Consider the following 15,777-nt stretch of genomic DNA (forward strand, 5'->3'; position numbering starts at 1 on the left):
GGCACTTGCACAGTAGCACAGTGCTGCTCATACGGCCGAACCATCAAGTACAACTTCGTACACGGCGTTTGCCATCCCGATGAGCTACATTTTTGGTCCAGTTGTCAGACTATCAATTATTATTGTACATGTGCGTCTATCAGGCGTCTTCGTGTATGCTTTTGCCGCTGCGCCATGCCTCAGTCCAAACCTGCCACCTCCATAATGCCGTAGCCGAGCGTCAAGACAACCACGAGCGTGATGATGCTGCTCGGCACGCCTCTACTGATGAAATGCTTCACACGGAGATACCTTTGACCCGCAGCGTCTTCCTTCATAATTGCGGCTGCGCCATGTTAGCTGGTGTGCTCGAGCCGGACGAACAGACAACTTACTCATGTTGGGAAACCCGCTTGTAGGCAGGCCCATGGCCGCGCTGCACATGAGCACGCCGCCCATGACTAGCAAGTTGGGATGCGGCTGATCCATCGCCACGCCGACATCAAAGACCAAGGGCAAGAAGATGAGAGCCGCGACTGTGTGGCTGATAAAGGTCGCAATCACAAGGATCAGGGTCGAAAAGACCACGAGGACGCCGTAAAGGCCCATGCCCTCCACCTCGCGAGACACGAGCTCCGCGAGCGTGTGCAGGAGGCCCGACGACCTCACAGCTTTGCCGAGGGACAGGCCACCGGCGGCCAGGATGATGATGGTCCAAGGGAAGTTGTTAAAGTCCTCCTTGGTCAAGATACCGATGCCAAAGAAGAGCACGATTGGGATGATGGCGATTACACCCATGTCGCCAAAGATGCCTTCCATCTGGTGGCTGCCACACCAAAGCGCGATCGTGGTGATGGCCACAATGGTCACAAACCACTGAATGCCAGTAAACTTCTCCTTGAGCGGCCGGATGGGTGCGATAGAGGTACCCTTGCCCGGCTGAAACGTCACGAGCAGCAGGATCCAAATCGAGATGATCGAGACGACGCCGACGGGGATGACGATGAAAAACCACTGCAGCCACGTCGGCTCCGGTTTCATAATGCCCATGGCCACCACGTTCTGCGGCGAGGCGATGGGAGAGAGCATGCCGCCAATGTTAGACGCGAGGGCAATGCCGATGATGACGGCCTTGGACATGTCCGAGTCGGACGGCAGAGTCCGCAGCATTGGTTCGATGATGGAGTAGCAAAGCACCGGCGCGGCAACGTTGCTGATCAGCATCGACGCAAAGGCTGCCACGAACATGTTGGCAACCAAGACCGTCCGAGGCTGTGTGCCAGCCTTGCTGAGGATGAGTGTAGCCAGTCGCTTGTCAATCTTGCACTTTGACAGAGCCGCTGCCAAAGTGAAGCCACCGAGAAGGAGCATGATGACGGGAGTCCACATGGACGCGAAGATTGCCTCTGTCGCCTCTTTGGAACTGAGCCGCTTGTGGTGCTTACCAGGACCCTCATCGCGCACGACGCGCAGAACCACTGACAAGAACGGGATGAGGAGGGATGTCACGAAGAGCGGAATCGTCTGCAGCAAGTCAGATCAACGGTCCATCCATCGCAGCAAAAGCGGGCATGCTCACCTCTGTAGCCCAAAGCATGCTGACAAACACGAGCATGGCGAGGCAGTTTTGCTGCTCTGCCTTGTTCATCATGGGTACGAAGAGTATCGTGAAGAAGACAGCGACCGAGATCAAGAGTGTAAGCATAGATCCGCTCGCCAGCCAGGCGGGCAGCGACAGTCGGCCGAGAGGCGTCCGAATCTGCTTGACGGTCGGCCCCTTGTCGTCGTCACCCTGCAGTCTCTTTTGGACAGCGCTGGGGTCCTGGCCGAGGAGGGACTGGCCGAGTCGGGCAGCTTCGCCACGGCGCTCGATGCCGATGAGGTCACGCCAGACCGTGTTGCGCTCCCAGACGACGTGCTCACGGAGGTGAGAGCGGAGGTCTTTTCTGGCTAGGGCGGCGTCGCCTCCCGTGACGACATCGGCGTACGCGTTCTCCATCTTGGCAATGTTCTCCTCGAGGACTTTCCTAGTCTCATCCTTGAACGGGTACGCTGTGTCAACGTAGTTGCGCATGTACTCGGCCTTCAGCTCCTTGTCCAGAATCTTGTCAAACTTCTTAAGGACCTTGCTGAAGCCCGTTTTATTCAGCTGGGCATACGACTTGAGCTCGCAGAGCTGGACATAGAGGCTGATGATTCGCTTCTTGAGCATGATGCCGGACGAGTACAGCCCCATGGCAAAGACGGACTGATCGCCATAGTCCTCGTACGTCGTGCTATACCGGCGCGTGGAGCGGCCGAGATCCGACGAGGCTGCGAGGTCTGTGTGATGGCCAATGTTGGCAACCGTCCGCCTCCTGCCCGTGCCGCTCCTTGCCTTTGTGAGCCCTGTCGTCTCGTCGTCGTCGCTGTCTTCCATCCCATACTCGTCGTCAGAGGCGGGCCCAATGGAGCTCGAGGGTCTGCGATGGCCATTGCCGCGCTGGCCCTCAGAGGACAACCTATGCAGGGGCGCTACGCCATCAGTCGACGGGCGGTCGCCGACATCGCGAGTCAGCTGCGCGACTTCGTCGAGCAGCTCACCCTCCTTGGCAACGTAAAAGGAGCATATTTTTTCCAATTCGACGCCGAGGGCCCTGCTGAAGACCTCCTCGGGCTCCTCGTTGAGGATGAGGGGTCGCGATTCGGCGTCGCCGGCGGCGCGGCTCTGATGTACCGACTTTTCGAGATGGTAGATGCTGTGCACGTGGTGTCGGTCAGCATCTGCGCAAAGACTGCGGAGATTGTGCGCGCGTCTGGTGTGGGGGGCACTCACAGTTTCTTGAGGTTGCTGTACGCAATGTAGTGGCTGCTCCAGTCCGGAACAGCATTGAACTGGACGCTGTGCGAGAACTTCATCTCGTCCTGCTCCTCCAGCCAGTGGAGTTTGTCCGCTCGCTTTTCTCGGCGTCGTCTCTCGCGCTCGTCGGCGGCTTGGCGCTCCTGTATGGCGCTGTAGTCGAAAAGCTCGTACGAGCCGGCGTCTTGTGGGTGGGCGAGGCTGGGGTCGCTCTCGCGGTGGGTGCTGCTGCTCCGGACACTCCCTCCTCCTCGCACACGATGCGCGCCAGTCGAGGTTCGGTTGCTGACGACGGCGACGCTTGGGGTGGGAGATTCTGCAACGGAGGAGGGATTCTCGAAGCCAGCCGGGGGCGGAATTGTGGGCGGCGGGCTATCGCATGGAAAAGAGACCAAGTTTCGAGGTCGATGGGGGGGAGGCGAGGTTGCGCGCAAGAAGATGGCGGCTTGTTGATTAAGTTTGATGGGCGAACCTGCTGCCAGAGCGAACTTGATCAGGTAAGGTCACGGCCTCGTCGGCCACGGCCATGGAGTGGAGTGGAGGGGGGAGGTGGTGGCAGGCAAGCTTCGCTTCGCTGCTGCTGATGAGGTGCCACCATCGCCGCATGGGCGGGAAGCCTAGCGGCGGACAGCGGGTTCCCACCTCACACTGACAGCCGTAGGGGAGGAGGGCTCCGGCTGAGCTAGGCTGCACTGGAGGGCACTGCGCGGGTGCGTGCGTCCCTGAGGTGGGTGTTGGGGGGAGGGGGGACCTCCTGTAGGTACCCAGCGAATCATCGCCGCCCCATTCTTCGTCTGCGACCGCTCCCGACGGCCTCGTGCAGATGACACGGTGATACCACCCACCCACAACTCAATCCCAGCTCCCGTGACCTCGACGACAGCGAGCACGTTCCGACTTCACTGGCAACCGAGTGTCCGCCGCACAACCACGAGGCTGCACCGGACAACATCTACGCCTTCAGGTCTCGACCGCCGTGCTCCCGATGGCGCCTTCATCTGTGCTACTTATGCGGCTGCTCTCGTGACACGGACGGGCGTCGTACGAGTACGACCCGAATGAGGTTGCATCGTCTGCTTCGCACACTTTGCCCTGGTGCCCAGACGGTTATGGCCGTACGACTTCTCGTTACGGAGGCTTCCTACAGGCATATGCACAAGGTGCTCAGCGATGACGGGATGATCATCGCCACATCATTGACAGTTGCCCGCCCACTCATCGTTACGGGGTCACCGTCACAAGCCAAGCCATGGCGCAATTTGAAGATGTGAAGATGCCGTGCCTGAAGCTTGGTGTCGCCAAAAAAACAGAAATGCTTTTCTTGCCCCTGTCTATATGCTATATGCTACCCAATCTATTAAAATATCGCTAATACAACACGGTGCCCCATGCGAGCCAGACCAGCTCTGCAGTTGCCTAGCCGTCAAGCATCTGCTGCAGAGCGTTGACCCTGTAGCTCTCGCTCCTCTCGACGAGCTCCTCGTGGCGGCCCTTCTCCACCACCTTGCCGCCTTCGACCACGAATATCACGTCAGCCTTGCGCACCGTGTGCAACCGATGTGTGATGGCAATGACGGTGATGCCGCGAGCCGCCCGCTCGAGGCCTTCCTGGAGAGCCTTCTCGCTCTCGGCATCCAGCGCGCTGGTGCTCTCGTCGAGGAGCAACAGGCGAGGCTTTCGAACCAAAGCTCGTGCAATCGCAAGCCTTTGACGCTGCCCGCCTGACAACCGTGATCCATTAGGTCCACACTCTGTGTCGTATCCCATGGGCATCGCCATAATGGTCTCGTGCATGTTGGCCAGCTTGCATGCCTCCTCAATCTCGGCATCCGTTGCCTCGTGATGGGGCCTGGATCCGAGCCCGACGTTGAACTTGATGGTGCCGTCAAACAGGGCGCAATCCTGAGGCACGACGGCAATGTCATTGCGGAAGTCTGTGCCATCATGGGCGCAGATGTCGACCCCATTGATCTCAACCGTGCCTCGAGTAGGGTAGTACATGCGCTGCACGAGCGACATGATAGTGGACTTGCCCGCACCCGACGGCCCAACGAGGCCACAGAATTGCCCTGCCGGGATGGTGAACGACATGCCCTGCAGGATAGGCACGTCAGGTCTGGCAGGGTACGCAAAACCCACGTCTTTGAAGACGACCGTTGCGCCTCGGTTTCCCGAGCTGGATATTGGTGCTGCCTCTGCCACGGCCTCAACGTCGTCTCTCTTCTCGCTCTCACCACCCTCCTCGATCTTGGAATGCGACACATCCTGCGACGACGTCAGGTCCAAGAGGCTAAGAATTCGAGAACCAGCTTCTCGGGCCCGTGACACTTCCGGCGCCAGAGTAAACATGTTACCCCACAACTGCGCGCTCACAAGCATGGAGATAAGAATGACAAAGAACTGTGTAGGTGTGGCCTCTCCTTTGGTTATTCTTGTGGACCCCCACCAGTACGCGAATGCATAGATCATTGCGCCGCAGCTGTTTGAAATGGCGAGGAAAAGGTTGGCATGCGCACTCGCGAGCGTCATCTCCTTCTGTGGCGCCCTCAGAGCCCGGCGGTAGCTCTCCAGAATCTCCTGCTCCAGTGACAGTGAAGAGACAGTCTTGAAGGAGTTGACAGCTTCGACTGTGATCCCGATGGCGGTTGAAAATGCGCCCGCGTGCTTTCGTTCGAATCTCGACAGCGCACGTAGTTGCAGGATGCCGGAACCCAGGAGAATAGGCACCGTGACCAGGCAGACCACCGCTATTTTCCAGTTGAGAATATGGCACACTGTGATGGCGATGACGAAGTTGACAACGATGGAGAACATGGTACCCATGATGGAGCCGCTAAAGCCTCCGATGGCCGCGGTATCGGCGGTGATGACGGATAGCAGCGTAGCTGGCGTCCGTCCGCCGGACTGGTGCCAGTCCAGCCCCTGTTCATACATTGAACGGAAGCAGAGCACGCGAAGGCGGTACAGCAGCTTCTCCGCCACGTAGCCAAAGGCTGACCAGCTGACGGAGTTTGCAATCAGCTCCACGCAGGCGAGCATGAAGTACAAGCCTCCAAAGAAGCGTCCTGCCCATCGAATGTGATCGGCCGTGTTGCAAGGGCTCAGACTGCCGACTGTGTTGCCAAAGATGAGACCTGATCCAGTGAAACTCGCACCAACAATGACACTGGCAAATATTGCAAAAACGATCCACAAGAGGTTGGGCCGGGCCATCTTGGCTAACTGTTTAATGATTTGACCAGTGGATTTGTGCGAGTCCAGCTCCTTGATGGCAGGTTCATTTGGCGTGCTCGGAGCATCTGGGTCTGCCGCAGCTTCGTTGGACTTTGTTTTTTCCGCCCTGAAAGCCTTCTCCTCCAGCAATGAATCCTTCTCGATGGCGTCCGAGTCCCCACGCGCGGTGCTCGCCATCGAGGGGGTATCGTCATTCTGCTTGGACTCAATGTTTTGCAAACGAACCATGCCAGCGTACGCGCCATTGAGGGCCATGAGCTGTATATGAGTCCCTTGCTCGACAATCTCACCGTTGTTCATGACAATGATATTGTCTGCATTTTTGATAGTCGAAAGCCGATGTGCAATGGCGATGAGTGTTCTATCCTTTGCGATGGACTCAATGGCCATCTGGATGCGATGTTCGCTGGCCGAGTCTAGAGAAGCGGTCGCCTCATCGAGAATGAGAATCTTGGGATCTCGAATCAGGGCACGCGCGAGTGCAAGTCGCTGCCTCTGGCCTCCACTGACGAGTTTGCCACCAGTTCCGACCTGGGTTCCATAGCCGTTGTCGAGTCTATCGACGAAGCCGGACGCATCGGCCAGGGCGGCGGCCTCCCGAACCAACTTAACCAGGTCTACCATATCCTGGCCCTTAGACTGGGCAGCCTCATCCAAGGACTTACCGGCTCTGACGCTCGTGGCAACATCTGCCAAGTCCGTGCCAAGAATAACGGATTGGAAGCGCTGGTGTGCCGGCCATGGAGAATTGAGCAAACCCAGAGCGATGTTTTCCAGGATGGAGCGATCCAACAGCGACGGTTCCTGTTGCACTAAGCTCATGAAGCTCCGGAGATTCTTCACATTCAGTGTGCGCAGGTCATGGCCGTCCAGATAAACCGTGCCCTCGGTTGGGTCGTAGATTCTACAAGTGAGACCGGCAACTGTCGATTTTCCACTTCCTGACAGTCCAACTAGGGCGGTGTGCTTTCCGGCAGGGCAAGTGAAGGACACCTTCTTAAGTACCGATTGGTCGGGTCGAGACACATAGGCGAAGGTGACGTCTTGGAAATTGACCGTTCCAGAGATCGAGGTTGGGAGTCTCTCTCCTGTGTCGGCCTGAGAGTCAATGGCAGACGGGGCGTCGATGTCGGCGCGGAGCTTCTTGAAGGATGCGGCGGCATTACCGAGAAGCGGCAGAAGAGGAGCAATGGACCCAAGAATCACACAGGCTACCGGAAACAGTCAGGTTGGCAGCCCACAAGCACACGCGGACAGAAAACCTACCATCGACAATAAGAAAGACAACAGTATACACCCGACCGACTGAGACGTAGTTGTCTCCCTTCTCAACGATGTCGGCAATTTGCCTGCTGCCTTGCCAAAATGCAAGTGCATTGGCTGAGTAGGCAATGAAGTAGATGGATCCGGCCTGGACGGCGGCCGTAATGGCCTTCCTTACGCCGTGCCCTTGGGCCTGCAACATTCGGGAGGCGAACTTTCCTTCGAGGCGGGGACCAGCGCCAAAAGCCTGGACGACAGCGATATGCGACAGTGTTTCCTGGGCAACGGAGGACGCAGATGCAATAGCATCCGACATGCGAGTCGCGAATTTCGTCGTGAAGGTACTGCCAATGCCGGCCATGATGAAGAAGGCTGGAATCAGGCAAATGAGGATGGCGGCGAGGGTTGTGTCCCGGATGAATGCAACGACGTATGCGGATATGAAGAAGGAGGAGCAGCCGATGCAAATGCCGACCTTTTCGGATGTGCCAGATTGCACGGCTTGTATGTCGGCGTTGAGCCTCGAGGTCAGCTCTCCAGCCTGACGCTTGTCGTAGAAGGTGGCATCCTGTCGAAGAAGGGCTCGAAAGTATCGATCTCGGATGCGCGCTTCGAGGCGACGGCTAAAGAGACCCCAGGAGACGGCGTAGATGAAGATGGATCCTAGGCTGCTGATGGCGATGTAGACGATGAGCAGAACCTTTTTGTTGGTGTCGGACTGGATATCGCCAGTGGGCTGAGAGTTGTTGACCTCACAGGATGCCTTGTTGAGATTGTCGAGCAGGTCACCAAAGATGATGCCCATAATGGGGAAAGGAACGCCGGAGCCGGCGGCGGCAATGGTGCCGACAACAAGGAGGAGGATGTCGAACCATGTCGGATTGGCGTAGAAGAGCAGGCGGAAGTAGGTAAAGAAGTCGCCCCGGGGCTGCTTTGTGTTCAACGCGACGTGTAAGTCGATGATGGCACGCGTCGCGAATACTGGGGACCTGGTAGACAACTTACAGACTTGTCGTCTTTGGCCGGTGCACTCGACTTGTCGTTGCCGTCGCCAACAACATTGACAGCGGTCGCCGATGTAGGCTCTGAATGGGCAAGCTGCTGCTCAACAGTGGCAGCAGCAGCGGCCTCATTCCTGGCGGCAGCACCCATGGTTGCTCACCACCTCAGGCAGGAGCTGTCGTTAGGTCAGCTGGGTCGGCAGGTCACCAAGCCAGAGACGCATGATCCCAAGAAGTGAAGAGAGGCAGGAGCGGGCAAAGAAATGGCCTGTGAGTGGACTGTGTGTGACGCATGGGGAGACCGACGGGACCGGGGGGGGGGGGGGCAGCTTTCGGCCGATGAGCTAGATGGGATGCAGGAGCGGTGGGCAGGCGGGCGGGGTGCCTGCCATTTGGTGCTTTGTGCAGAGGAAAGGAAGGAGCAGTTTGCGTTTGTGGACAAGACTGGAGGGATCTGCAAGGGAAGGAAACAACTCACGGCACAGCGGCAGAGCCGGTTGAGAGTGGCAATGAAAGGCCCAAGATAACGATACCGCACAGTTTAGTAGTATCTACACCGAATCACTACTAGGTACCTTTGCTGTTGAGGGCTGAGAAGGTCATGGTCACACGGCTCAACTCGACGAAAGCGTCTTGCCCGCCGTCACAGTTGCGACGTGGACGATGGGCATCATAGCTCCAGCAGGAAGAGCGGCAGCACATGCCGAAGATTCCACCGCCTGCGCCCGCGCGCGCGAACTCTGCCGCCCAAGATGCGATACAGCATCATGCCCTACCCCCTGCCCTGACCCGTGCCCGTGCAACGAACGGCGTGCCGGCGGGCCAGCGTCGGACAAACGGGAACGACATACAAAAACAGTACCATGCATGGGGGGGCGGCGACGGGCACAGGCCCGTTCTCCCCGTGAAGAAGAATACAGAGTGGGGCATCAGGAGAAAGAAAGCGAGAGAGAAAAAAATCAGATTAGATGAGATGTGCAGATGCCCAGGGAGGCTTATCGAGGGCAAGGTACCGGCGAGTCTCGCCTTGTACCGGCCGCGTCCCGCCACGCAGCAAGCCGCACCCCCCTCCCCTGTCTGCAGGTGGCGGGCTAGCTTCTGGTGTTGTTTGTCGGTCGCAGGTACCAGTACTTTCCCCGACGACGGCGTGTCTGGCTGGCTCGAGGGGCGGCGCCGTCCCGGAGACCGGGGCTTGGCGGAGGTGGGGCACTCGGATCAGATAATTTCTCTCGGCGGTTTCAAGCTGCGCTGCGCTGCGCTGCTAGTGGTAGTCATCCGGCGCGTCCCTTGTCCCTCCGAGGAGTGCTCGCGGCGCCGCTCCTCCCCGAGCGGCGACCGACACGAGCGAGCGCAAGTTTCTCGCCAGCGGGTACGGTTGTGATGAGGGCCTGATTAGGAACCACGCAGATGGGGACTCTGCAAATATGGACCGGGTTCCTCAGGTATTGATCTCATTGTGCCGCTTTCCGACCCCCTTCCTCCCCGCCCGCCCAGGGAGCGCAGCGCGAACCATCGCCGACCGCAGCCGACCGCGGGTCCAGCGCCGCGTTACCACCCTGGCTCGGCCTGGCCTGGCCCGCACTGCTCGACGGATGGGGACCCTCTCGCCAACACAAAAAAAAAAAAAAAAAGTCCGCTGCGAAAATGGCTCACAGCTCGCTTCGGCCCGCGCAGTGTGCACAACGCTTGGCCGGCAGACACTCATCTTCATGCAGTACGAACATACGTACGTACAATACGTAGTGGCACTTCGTAGTAACGGGCTCCCTCGTCACCGCCATCTGGGCCTTGCGCGCCCGATTCCGCCTGCACTCCGCCGCGCACGCGCAAAGTCATTGTGCCGCATGTCTCGCCCCATCATAGCTCCTCGGGTACTACTAACCCGTACGTGGTACGGTACGAACGTATGTACAAGTACGGACAGCCACACCCGCAAGGGTTGCATGTGGTCTCATGTGCCAGCTGGCGGATCTGATAAGCTCCGGATCCACCACCACCACCGCCACCAACCAACCCCCTCATGCCCTCCCATCCTCGAAAAGTGGACAAAGATGTTTGCAACGCCTTATTGCGGCATAAGCGAGGGTCTGAAGTAAGCTCACAACCGTTGGCGGGGCCCCCCTCTTCCCCCGCCGTTCTGCTTCTCTGTCCCTTTATCATTACCGTATCGTACAAAGTACGTAGGCACAGTCTGCAGTAGGACTCCGCTGCCGGACTCGATACCTATTCTATTCCCTGTCCGTCGTCGCGCCCCCCGGCAAAAGGACTTGCTCCCGAATCCCAAACCCCTTGCCTAGGTCCTCATCCGACGGTTCCCGCCGTTGATGAGCTGTAGAAATACTTGTACTGGGTATCGTAGGGGTCCTTTGTCTGCGTGTATGTGTCTGTATATTGGGGCTCGCTCGGTCTCTGAGATTGTGCCCAGACGGAAGACGCGTGTGTCTCTCCGGGCATCAGCGTCTCATCGACGTGTCCAGAAAGGTCGCATGTATGTCGTCGTCCTTGCTACCCGCCGCTGCCATCCTCGGCCGGGCGTGCCCACGGCGCACAGCTCCGCGTGTCCTGGTACCGCCGCCACTGTCCATCAGCGCTACCCGACCCAGCAGTGGTGGTGCTACTAGTAGTAGCAGTAATATCCCTACCCCCTCGGTGGTGCTCGCCTCCTACTGCGCCCGACCCTCGCTTCTCCCCCAGCGGCAGCGGGTTTTCCCTTTTCTGCAACGTTCCCCAAAGTCCTGTCGCGGCCGACGAGCATTGCATACTATTCCCATCACCCAGCCTCGCCTCTCTATAGCTGTTGCTGCTGCTGCTGCCGCCGCCGCTCACACCCCGTCGACTGTTTGGGATCCGCCTTCACGGGTCCGTAGACGGAACTTCGTCGCAGCTGCTGCCACCCCTTTTCGTCAGGGTTTCAAGATGGGTTCCGTTCCGGACGCAAACGCGCCCACCGTCAAGGTGTTCATCGCCGGCGGGTCCTACTGTGGCTTGTCTGCGGCCGCCAACTTGCTCGACCTCGGCCAGGGCCTCTCCCCGCGCATGGCCCAAGAGGCCTATGTCCACCACGCCGACCTGCCGCGCGTCAACTGGGACATAACCATTGCCGATGAGAGGGACGGCTTCTGTAAGACATCGTCACTACCTGGACAATTGCGTCTGTTGTAACCCTGACTCCGCGCTCTGACCTTGACTTCTACACAAGTCCACCTGATCGGGTCGCCTCTGGCTCTCGCAGACTCAGACTACGCAAACAAGGCCTGGGTCAAGTTCCAGGACCTGGTCGGCCTGCAGGATCCCCAGATTAAGTTTGTCAACGGGGCCGTGACCAGCGTCGACTGCGAGGCCAAGAAGGCTACCACAGTTGACAACGTCACCAAGGAGGCCACCACGCACGAGTACGACTACTTCGTGGCTGCGACCGGCCTGAGGCGGGTGTGGCCCGTCGTCCCCCAGTCCCTCACCCGCAAGCAATACCTCCTCGAGGTCGAAGAGCACATACACGCCGTCACCAACGCCCAGCATGGCGTGGTGGTCGTCGGCGGCGGTGCCGTGGGCATCGAAATGGCCGCGGAGCTCAAGCTGGTGCAGCCTGACTTGAAGGTCACCCTCGTGCATTCGCGGGACAAGCTCCTGTCCTCGGAGGGCCTGTCGGACGAATGCAAGGACAAGGCCCTCGAGCTCGTCCGCGAGGCCAACGTGGACGTGCTGATGGGTCACCGCCTCAAGAGCACTAACAAGGTCGAGACCCTTGACGGGTCGACCAAGTACGAGGTGGAGTTTACAAACGGGCACAAGATGTATGCCAGCCAGGTCATCATGGCCGTCTCCAAGAGCGTCACGACTTCGTCGTACCTGCCGCCCTCGGCTGTCGACGAAGAGGGCTACGTGAAGATTGAAACCAGGTGAGCTTCCTTTTAATTTTTATTTATTTTTTTAACACCTCTCTTCCATTTTTGCTCACACACCTTCCCCTCTGCAGTCTGCGCTTTGAGCCGGGCACGCCCAACCACGAGTACCACTTCTGTTCCGGCGACCTGGCCAGGTTCACGGGCATCAAGCGCTGCGGCGCAGCCATGCACGGCGGGCACTACGTCGCCCAGAACATCCACAAGAGCATCCTGAAGGAGAGGTGCGGCCAGGAGCCCGCCTTCATGGAGTTCCGTCTGGAGATTCCGCCCATGATCGGCCTCGCGGTCGGCAAGAAGGCGGTCGCGTCCGGGCCGGAGGGGACCGTCTTTGGCGAAGACGTGATGCAGTCGTACTTTAGAGACGACCTGGGTTTCACGAGTAAGTCACCGGCACCGTCCCAAGTGATCATTTGTAGCCCATTCGTCTGTCGGGTGTTGCTAACGGTAACGCGCGCACGAAAAGTCTGCTGGGACTGGATTGGCCTGGGGGGCCGCAAGCAGGAGAACCTGACGGCTTGATGATGATTCTAAGAGAGCGCGAGCCTAGAGGTATGAGGCATATTGGAAACGGTAGAAAATTTGGCGTTATTGGATCATGGGAGTTGATTTTTACAGCTATGACACCGCAATAGCGTGTCAAGAACATCGGGAGCAATTATCCACATCATCCTCAGCGTTGGAACTGTGAATGTCTTGTGAACCCCCCTTATCATAGCACCATTGAGTGCAAGCTTGTCAAGAGGTTGTCGCGTTTGCTCTGCGGGGGTTGTTACGCGGGGCCGCTGTATGCCCTGCCGTGCGACCCGGACCTGTGACAAGGTGAGTTTCGAGGGATCATGGTGCGCGTGCATTTAGTCTGGCGTAAGGTGGTCTTGACAGTTGTTTGGACACGGTTACTCACGGTGATCAGTAGTGTTCAGAAAGGGGATGAAAAGGCTTTGTTCATGACGCGTGTGCAATTGAAGCATCAATGCGCTCTACGTGATTATGCTTCTAAATCCAAGATTCGCCATGCTTGCTTCTCATCAAAGTCATGATTAAATATGCTTCCCATCATTCAAATCACGTTGCCTCTCACTTGCTTCATGCTCTTGACATTGATGTCACGCCACATGGCCACCGCTACGAGCGCGATGATCAGGACCGACGTCCCCCCTAGGAGCATCATTCTCTGGCCGTCGCCGTACGCCCTTTGGATGGCGATCCGTGCCGGCGACCCAACAGGATACGACAGCTGGACGTCGAGCCGTCCGTAAATCTTGTCCAGGTTCCCGAGCTCCGACGCGGGGAGGTACTCGCGCAGCTTCCTCGGGAACACGGCCTGCCAGATGGCCGCGGCGACAGTCAGGCCAATGGCGGCGCCGAGGGCGGCGAACATGGACTCAACGGCGAGCACGACGGCGACGAACTGGTGCGAGGCGGCGGCGGCCATGACGGCCGTCTGCTCGCAGATGACGATGGTGCCGCCGGCCACGGCGATGAGGGCCTGGCACATGACCAGCCACCCGACGTGGACGTTTGGCTGGCGGAACCTGATCATCAGGCCGACTCCCACGATGAGGAGCGGGACGCCGACGTACAGGGCGAGCCACTTGAAGCGCCCCGTCTTGCGGATCAGCAGCCCGACGACGAGAGCCCAGAGGCACGTGCCGACGCTGTAGACTTGCCCTACGTAGCTCGCCTGCGTGACGGAGAGGCCGTTGACGACTTGCAGGAACGAGTTGAAGTAGGAATCCCAGATGTAGTAGCTGGTAAAGCTGACACAGGCGAGGATGCAGGCGCCGAAAACGGTCCGGTCCATGAGGAGGCTGTACGGGATGAACTTTACGGGTGCGCATCGCCATTCCCATAGGGCAAATAGGACGAGAAGCACAATGCCAGTGACGAGGAACGAAACGATCATGGGCGAGCGCCAGCCCAGCTCCTGGCGCGAGTAGATGTTGAACGGCAGGAGAAACAGAGCCAGACCAATCGAGAGCAGCAGCACACCGACAAGATCGAACTCTTGCGCGTAGTGGACAAACGTCTGCGTTGGTCCCTGGCCGTGTTTCCTTTCGGGGATGAGGCCCCGCCGTTTGGCCTTGTGGTAGTTGTGCATGAACAGAAAGTACAGCGGCAGGGCGACGACGGGCGTGACCACCGCAAAGGTGGCAAAGCCCCAGCGGAAGCCGGGGCCGTTGAGAAAGGCCTCGGAGATGGGCCCGGACAGCCACGCGGTGACCATGTATGGCGAGCTCGAAAAGGCAAAGACGAGGCCGCGGTTCCTCAGGGACGAGGTGTCGGCGACGAAGATGCTGAGGCAGTAGTCGAGGCCGTTGAAGCCGACCCAGTAGAAGACCTGCGCGGCGGCGTACGTCTCCACGTTTCGGCACGCGGCCATGGCGGCGAGGCCGAGGGTGGTGAGGACGACGGCGAGCAGGTACCCCTGGGGCCGGCCGAAGACGTCGAGGATCTTGGCGAGGGTGAGCTTGAAGACGCCGCCGACGATCTGGCTCATGAGGGCGACGGTCGGGGTGAGCGAGTGCTGCTGGAAGGCCGAGGTGACCCAGGGCGTGAGGGCGCTGGTGGCGCCCTGCTGGGTCGTGTTGACGAAGTAGATGACCCAGATCATGGCGTAGGCGGCCACCAGCGCGGTCTGGGTCCATGCCGTCGTCGTGGCCTCGATGCTCTGCACGCCGGCCTGGAGGGGCGGCAGCTGGCCGTCGTCGAGAAGGCGGTCTTGTTGCTCATCATGGTGTTGTTGTTGTTGTCGTTGATGGCTGCTGTCACCATCGTAGGTGTCAGCGCCGCCGGACACTTGTTGGCGCTGGGTACATGAAACGCGAGCCGCACTCTTATCAGACTCTGATGGGACGGTGGTGCCATAAGCCCGGCCGTCCGCCTTGGGCAAGATCGGGGCGGCTTCGTGGTGTCTCATGGTGACAGCGCGCGTCTGAGACCTGCCGTCGTCGTCGCCGCGGCGGCTGGGGGTTGACGGCGGCGCGTCCGTGTTGAAGATGTTGCAACCCTGGTTGGCCCTGCTGCGGCCACGAAGGATGCGCAGCAGCACACCCACTTGGTAGTCCCCCACGAGGATGAGTGCTACTCAGAGTACTACTGCATCACGCGTGCGTGCATGTCCTGTCCGCACTGGTGGGCCGGCCGGGGGGTGTCACTGTCGACATCGAGGGCTCGTCAGCCACCTCACCGCGCCGTTGTCGGAGCATAGGTGACCTTGGAGAGGGCAGACCGGAACGGCACCAGCAGGTCTTCTTCTGCTAGTACTAGCAGGGGGCTAGAGCCGGGTGGACGGGATTCGCTGCGGCTGCTGGTCGGTGCACTACACTGACGAGGCGTTTACGTTGGTCCGGTCCTTATCAGATCAAAGGGGCGCCGGGATGAATGCAGGAGGCGTCTTGTTGGTCCGTGCGTATGTACGCCATTTCGGCAAAAGTTCGCTCCTCCCACCAACAAGGTTATTATGGTTATCAGATCCGCCGCCAGTTGCAGTACGTAACTCAGTACTAACAGTGTACGAAGTACACACGTGCAGTGCAGCAGCGCACCACCCCAACAA

At 59.0% G+C, this 15,777-nt stretch overlaps 4 protein-coding genes across 5 annotated transcripts; 1 reads left to right on the forward strand and 3 right to left on the reverse strand.

Annotated features, from left to right (window-relative positions):
• Nucleotides 1-84: 84 nt before the first annotated feature.
• PHO91 (low-affinity phosphate transporter) lies at nucleotides 85-3,436 on the reverse strand. The gene is made up of 4 exons (XM_047983687.1): nucleotides 2,795-3,436; nucleotides 1,559-2,717; nucleotides 375-1,503; nucleotides 85-325 (listed from the first exon to the last, which is right to left on the reverse strand). Exons 1-4 carry the CDS (start codon nucleotides 2,875-2,877, stop codon nucleotides 180-182), a joined length of 2,517 nt encoding a protein of 838 aa, XP_047839659.1. The 5' UTR covers nucleotides 2,878-3,436; the 3' UTR covers nucleotides 85-179.
• Nucleotides 3,437-4,112: 676 nt separating this feature from the next.
• On the reverse strand, nucleotides 4,113-8,632 carry JDV02_002642 (uncharacterized protein). 2 transcript variants are annotated; one of them, XM_047983688.1, is made up of 3 exons: nucleotides 8,321-8,632; nucleotides 7,319-8,243; nucleotides 4,113-7,263 (listed from the first exon to the last, which is right to left on the reverse strand). In XM_047983688.1, the coding sequence occupies exons 1-3, from the start codon at nucleotides 8,465-8,467 to the stop codon at nucleotides 4,235-4,237; spliced, it is 4,101 nt and encodes a 1,366-aa protein (XP_047839660.1). In that variant the 5' UTR covers nucleotides 8,468-8,632; the 3' UTR covers nucleotides 4,113-4,234. The 2 variants fall into 2 exon arrangements, with proteins under 2 accessions (XP_047839660.1, XP_047839661.1); XM_047983689.1 differs by having other exon boundaries at nucleotides 7,319-8,632.
• A 2,087-nt stretch (nucleotides 8,633-10,719) lies between these two features.
• Nucleotides 10,720-12,865, forward strand: JDV02_002643 (uncharacterized protein). The gene is made up of 4 exons (XM_047983690.1): nucleotides 10,720-11,437; nucleotides 11,516-12,215; nucleotides 12,293-12,600; nucleotides 12,685-12,865. Exons 1-4 carry the CDS (start codon nucleotides 10,807-10,809, stop codon nucleotides 12,738-12,740), a joined length of 1,695 nt encoding a protein of 564 aa, XP_047839662.1. The 5' UTR covers nucleotides 10,720-10,806; the 3' UTR covers nucleotides 12,741-12,865.
• On the reverse strand, nucleotides 12,866-15,516 carry MFS2 (MFS siderochrome iron transporter 1). Its single transcript, XM_047983691.1, has 2 exons — nucleotides 13,123-15,516; nucleotides 12,866-13,030 (listed from the first exon to the last, which is right to left on the reverse strand). The coding sequence occupies exon 1, from the start codon at nucleotides 15,136-15,138 to the stop codon at nucleotides 13,279-13,281; it is 1,860 nt and encodes a 619-aa protein (XP_047839663.1). The 5' UTR covers nucleotides 15,139-15,516; the 3' UTR covers nucleotides 12,866-13,030; nucleotides 13,123-13,278.
• Nucleotides 15,517-15,777: the final 261 nt, after the last annotated feature.

Source organism: Purpureocillium takamizusanense, chromosome 2, assembly GCF_022605165.1.
Source record: "Purpureocillium takamizusanense chromosome 2, complete sequence".
In the NCBI taxonomy this organism is placed as follows: domain Eukaryota; kingdom Fungi; phylum Ascomycota; class Sordariomycetes; order Hypocreales; family Ophiocordycipitaceae; genus Purpureocillium; species Purpureocillium takamizusanense.